The sequence below is a fragment of the Solanum stenotomum genome, unplaced genomic scaffold, assembly GCF_019186545.1.
Source record: "Solanum stenotomum isolate F172 unplaced genomic scaffold, ASM1918654v1 scaffold29271, whole genome shotgun sequence".
Lineage (NCBI taxonomy): Eukaryota > Viridiplantae > Streptophyta > Magnoliopsida > Solanales > Solanaceae > Solanum > Solanum stenotomum.
In genome coordinates, this window is record NW_026030386.1 from 26980 (window position 1) to 33553 (window position 6574).

General features: G+C 28.5%; 1 protein-coding gene across 2 annotated transcripts; it reads right to left on the reverse strand.

Moving 5' to 3' along the window:
* Positions 1 to 2270: 2270 nt before the first annotated feature.
* Positions 2271 to 6289, reverse strand: LOC125851736 (probable transcription factor KAN2). Of its 2 annotated transcripts, XM_049531486.1 has the most exons (5): positions 5373 to 6289; positions 4872 to 4948; positions 2912 to 2954; positions 2685 to 2745; positions 2271 to 2592 (listed from the first exon to the last, which is right to left on the reverse strand). In XM_049531486.1, the coding sequence occupies exons 1-5, from the start codon at positions 5926 to 5928 to the stop codon at positions 2565 to 2567; spliced, it is 765 nt and encodes a 254-aa protein (XP_049387443.1). In that variant the 5' UTR covers positions 5929 to 6289; the 3' UTR covers positions 2271 to 2564. The 2 variants fall into 2 exon arrangements, with proteins under 2 accessions (XP_049387443.1, XP_049387442.1); XM_049531485.1 differs by having other exon boundaries at positions 2271 to 2745.
* Positions 6290 to 6574: the final 285 nt, after the last annotated feature.

Genomic DNA, 6574 nt, shown 5'->3' on the forward strand with positions numbered 1-6574 from the left:
ATTGTATAATTGTAAATTATTTTTAGAAATACCCTACCTTTAGTAGATATTTTTTTCAGATTTATCAAGGCTTGGAGCCTATGTATTGTACCAATGTAATTTGCTTCATCTCATACTTTAATCCTCTATATTAATTGTCCATTTTCTTTTTTACACGTCCTAAAAAATCAAAGAAAGAAAGGAGGTCAAAACTCAAAAGAAATAGCATACTTTCCCTCTCAGAATATTTACTCATAAATGATTAAACTGCCTTTCCTTTCGAACTAGCTCCCTCAAATTATCTATACTACTTTATGAAAGATAAATAAAATACACATCTTAAAATAGGTTCCTTTTTATCTTTTCCTAGTATTTACTAATTTATATGATATCTTTTCATTTAAGTTAGTCCAAAAATATGGTTACATTTATTTTATTTGATAATTATTTAATAGCATTATATTTTTATTGACTTTCACTTTATACTTTATTATAAAGAAAAAACAACTAAAAGTAGATACTAAAATAACTTTAATAAGAGAAAATTGATAAACATAACAAAATAATTTCTTATTTTTTAAACGTTATATTCTATTAAACGATCTCATATAAATTGAAACGATGAAAATTAGCGGGACGCTTATAAGAATTCCAGCTATGAATAAACCGAGGTCCTACTGTATATATACATTTTTCTTCCTTCCAACATACAATTTCCAAGGAAAAGATATCACTTTATTACACAGTAGATACTCCTAGTACTAGTCAAAAAGATAAGAAAAGAAAAGTAGTGCACAAAATCAATTAGATTTCATTGTTTCCTTTACAGGAATAATATAATATTACTCCTGTATATACTCTCAAAAATAAATATTTTATTCTATTGGTATATTTTAATAAATTAAGAGATCTTTTTTTAAAAAAAGACATCATTATTAAGATTAATTTTATAAAATACACCACCTTTAATTAATTTTTTTTTAAAGCGTGTGTCAAATCAACAGAGATCAAGTAATATGAAACATAAAGAAGTATTTCTCTCTTTTTTTTCCATTGTGAAGGGCTTCCCAATATGAACTCCAAATTAGGCATCTTTGTGTGTTGTCTCTGTTATACTTGATGACTTCACTTCTGCTGCTGTTGGGAATATATTTATTTTTTATTTTTTGGAATAAAACATAAGAAATGTGAGCCATGAAAGGAATAATCAGGACAAATAGACTCAATAAAATATATAATAATCACATAAAGGGAATATTTTTATCAAGCACTTTCATGTATAGTACATTATAAAGCCTGAGCTTACACTTTTTCTTTATGTTTTTTGCATTAACGACTTAAATTAGTATTTATTTAAGTAATTAATCAAGTTAATCTCTAATTATTTGTCCATTTTTAAATTGACACACCTATTAAGAAAACAATTACTGACATAGTGAGTTTATCATTTTACCCCTATAAATTATGAAGTAGATGAATTAAAAACTTAAATTTTTAAGAAGTTTTACTTTTTCAAAGTAATTAACTGAGGATATAATAGATAAAAAATATTTATCCTTTCTTGATTTGTTAAAATGGACAAGTAATTAGGGACAACTAAAAAAGGAAAAGTGGACAAATAATTAGGGGAAGAGGGAGTATAAAGTAATTACGACACTAATTTGTAACTGATTCAGAAAATAAAGCACAATTAATTCAATTAAAACAATGCATCTTGGCGTGGTCAATGATGCACATATTTGTTGATTAAGCAATGATAACATGAGCTACTTCATCTTTTACAAAAGCTTAGAGTCCTCCCAATCAAAAAAATTGAAATTTATGAATTTTTATACCGATCTCAAATTAATCTTATAACAATACCTTAATTTATAATCAATCATTTATAGATATTCAGTTAATTTGTTAATGTATATCAATAAAGGTCATTGCCATTGAAGAGAATGACTTTTTTCTATCATGCATGCATGCAAACAAGATAAAATAAAAGTAAATTTTGAGAAAAAGATAGACATATCTTTTTTGATTTACTTTTTAATTTTATAGCTTTTTTTTTTCTAACTTTTTCTTACTTTCTCATCATATTCTTTTTGGGTTGATAGAATTAAAAGTTGCACCCAACCTATATGAAGAAGGCACATCAACTACAAAAATATTGGAAAAAAATTAAAATAAGTCATTTAACATGTATAAAATTTTACACTATCAAGTTAATTCTAATAACAAAAATCATAATTGTTCGTGACAAACCTAATATGATAATCAAAAAAATAAAATAAACAGCATTTTAGTCACATCAAATATTATACTATTAAAGTATTATAAAAATTCTTTACACTATCAGATAACTAGTGCCCTCTTTGCTTTTGGCACAAAAACTAATTTCCACATATAGGTCCATCATTTTTTACTAGGGTTTAGCTTTCGCGCTAAGACCCTTTTGGCTATAAAAAAAAAGTACAAATTCACATTTTTGGGAATAATTTTTTAGAATAGCATATGAAAGTTCACCTTGAAGAGTTGTTCCAAAAACCCTGAAAATCATTATCTTGATGAATATTCCTTTTATCTTGTTGAACTGATAATTAAGACTTTCTTGAATATTCTTCATTTTCAACTATAGAGGCGGATCTAGGATTTAGAGTCTCTGAGTGCCAAGTAAATTCATCTATTATATCAATTTAGACTTCGAATCAAAATATTCATCAACCATCAATTCCTCTGATGTATCTCCGGATGACAAATTATCGAATACCTCAGATTGGCCTAAAATATATTCAGAGAACAAATTAAAAATGAAAAAAGATTAATTAAAAATTTTTTCTTGACATAATAAAAAGTTAATTGCTATACTTAAGGACTCAATGTTTTAATAGAGAACTAAATAGCTAAGATAATAATTTAATCATATGCTAAGAGGTGAATAATTAACCTGAAGAAGCAGATCTATCAGTTGTCTTCACAGTCCGATACATCTGCAAAGATATATGAGAAAAATTCGTTGATAGCATTATTTGCACCCATATTTATGAAAAATAGCGAGATTTTGCATAATTACAAAATGTGGCAGAATTTTGGTTTCAAAACGTAGTGAAATACATTGTATCCAGGCACATAACAATAGTATTGTATCCACGCTTACACAATATATAACAATAGTACAATATTCACGCATATACAATATAGCGGAATACATTTGTATTTGACAAATTAAATTATTAGTTCCAAGTTTGCATAGTTTTATGATCAGTGCCTATTTGAAAAAGAGAAACAAGGTCATAGTAATAGAAAATTAAGGTGTTAAAATAATTACACAGTAGCTTGATAGATATCATATCATGTACTTTCTTCGTTTTAATTTATTTGTTTTTTTATTTGGTTCATAGTTTAAAAAAATAAAGAAGACGTTTGAATAATATGATTATGAATTAAAGATATGTCAAATGCATCAAAATATCTATTAATTTTACGGTTTTAAACATGTCACGTGAAAAGTTAGAAATAAAAAAATTGTTATTCTCTTTTAGGGAGTGTGCATAAATAGCATATACTAGTACTTGATGCTATTACAAATGACCAATTACATGAAGTTCTTGAAACAGTTTTCTGTGTTGCTAACAATTCATAAAGATATGGAGATATCATTGTGATATGATCACTGTGTCATGTACTAGTACAACAGTACTTTCTTTCTCTAAAATTACAAAAAAGGAAAGAAAAAAAAACTACAATAACTTATTACTGGTATATTTAAATACATTTCCGATCTTGCAACATGAGTGAAATATACTCCTAAATTCTAGTCAAATTTTGGGGTGCTTTTAACACTTCTCTCGGCTTTTAATTAAGAGTCTCATGCTCCTACAAGAGTTTGAAAACTACTTTGCTATGTCCAGATGTGAACCCAAGATTTGAAAACTTTGGGTGTACCAATATTACCTTAACTCAAATATGAGCTCTAAGATAAATTTAAAATAAAAACAGTGAAATAAGACTCTAGCTGGATTCAAACTCAGGTCTTGCGGGTAAATCATCTAACTTGTACCAACAACACAATGACACTCCTATATTTTTCATGAACTTTTAATTATATCCTAATTTCTGTCAGTTTTTCAAGATAGATATATATATATATACACAATTTTTTCTAAAGTTAACAAATACATGTACACCCTACCTAAAGAGGTGGATCCGCTTCTGGCTATACACCCCTACCTAGAGGGGTGGATCCGCTTTTGGCTATGTCATGTTGCAGATCGAGGTGTTGGAATGGATTAATAAGGAAATAGTGTTAGCTTGTTTTCCTTGTCTACCTGATGTAATTATTGATGAATCATTATATGAAGGAGACTTTTTCATCTCTCTTGTAATTGAACTCACCCTTTTAACTTTTTACAAGTACTATTCCTTTCACACTACACATGAATGGATGTTTGGTTCTCCCAAAGTATATAAAAAGAAAAAAAAGGGGAAAAAAGCTGCATAAAGAAAGCCTGGCAGTGCAAAGGAAAAAGATAGCATTGGAATTTGAAATGTAGAACCAAAACCTTGTTTTTTTCAAAAATCACTAAGCTTCTTGTTGTAGTTAATTATACACATTGAGATTAAGAAAGACAACTTCAAATGAAGAGGTTCCCTGTCACAAAAATAATTACTAGCTAGCGGTAATAAATATACAAATTAACAAAGAGTGTTAAATTTTTTACCAGTATTAGTTAATTGTCATTGGATATAATATCGTTATAGGCTTTAGAGACATTTATAAAACTCTAAAAATATACTTGGCGACAATTAAGCTATTATCGTTCACTAATTACTGCTAAAAATTCATTTTAATTTGATGTAGTGGCATAATAAGGAAAAGTAACCAGTAAGATCTATAGAAAAATTACCTGTAAATGGGATTTAACATGTGCTAAGGTGAGATCTTTGACATCCATAAGCTCAAGAACTGATTTTGGTGTTGCTCCTAAATACCCCCAAAAAAAATACAAAAAGCATCATATACTGATTTAAGTTTATATAATCTACTTACTCCATTATTTTACTTAGTTAACAATGAGTTTTAATTAAGTAAAAAAATATATCTTTCCTTTTCCTATCATAGTCTATCTGATAGAAATCCGAGTACTTCTTGATCATGAATATCTAAACTAGTCTGAATACCATTGGTAAATAATCATCAAGGTACTAAAGAAACAAAACCAACAATTATAGGAACACCAACAACTAGTCAACTACTAAAAAATGAGCTCTCATGTATAGAAACTACCAAAAGTACTAATGAGCTTTTATTTCAGTTCTTTGTTGCTCTGATTCGTAAAATAAAATTAAAAAAAAAAAAGATCAAACCATCATGAAATTCAAAGTGCATAAGGAGAGTAGAAGCCTACTTTCATGGCCACCCAAGAGCTCAACAGCATGAACAAAACGAGCATGGAGAGTACTTGTCCATCGCATCCTTGGAGCCCTAGTGCTCTGTTTAACCGGATATCTTGATAAAAATCTTGATCTAAAAAACCCTCCTTGTTGAAAATTAGGTCTAGTAGAGGCACAAGAACTAATTGTGTTGTTAATATTATTATTGTTAATAATAGAACAAGGAGAAGAAGGTATAGGAAATGTAGTAGTAGTACTAGCAAAGGGCTTTTGATGGTACACCGGAATGCCTCTTATTATCATTTGATTTTGTTGTGAGGTGTTATAATTTTTGAGATTATGTAAATAATTAGGTTTTGTTGGATTATTGGATAAAGAAAGGTCAAAACAAGAAGAAGAAGTGTTACTAGAATTTGTTGATTCCACCACATGAGCTCTTTTCCAAAACCCTAAATCCATATGCACATCATCTTCACTTGTAATTTTCCTCTTCCAAGTTGATGATGAAGGTTTGATGTTTGGTGGGCTGATTTTTAGGGATAAGTCTGGTTGTGCTGGGAATAGTTCCATATATCCTTGTTACTTCTTCTGTTCTGACACCGTTCGAATTTCGAGAGTCGAAAAAAAAGGAACTTTAGCACATAGCTAGATTCAATTTTTTTTCTTAACTCTTTTTTCTCCTTCTCTTCTTTATTGCTCTCTATGTTCTCTTCTTTTTTAGCTAGTTGTTTCTTGAGTTATTTGAAGGTTATTACTAACAACTATGATATATATACTAGAAGATGGATTATTTTTTGAGAAAATTAAAGAGATAGGAGGAGGAAGAGAAAATTGTGGATTTTTCCTTTGGGATTTGAGGTCATTTGTAGGGATTTGAGATTGGGAAATAAGAGAAAGGAGGTAGAAGAAAGGACAAGGTATAAATGAAGTGAGTGGTGTGAGGTAGCATATCTTAGAAAATGACATTTGAGGGGGCTAGTGTGGGGAGGGGTTGGGTAAGTAGGGTCTCTACTTTTAAGTGGACGAATAAATTCAAAATTTAAATGTTATGAGTTTTGAATTTTAAGGAAGGATAATTTTTTCTTCATATTTAAATCTTAGAATTAATTACTTACTTTTCAAATCATTTTTTAAAATCTAATACTAAACATCAATTAATATGAATAATATAGTAAAATATTCATGTTAAACATATATTTTAAAAGATATGTAAAAT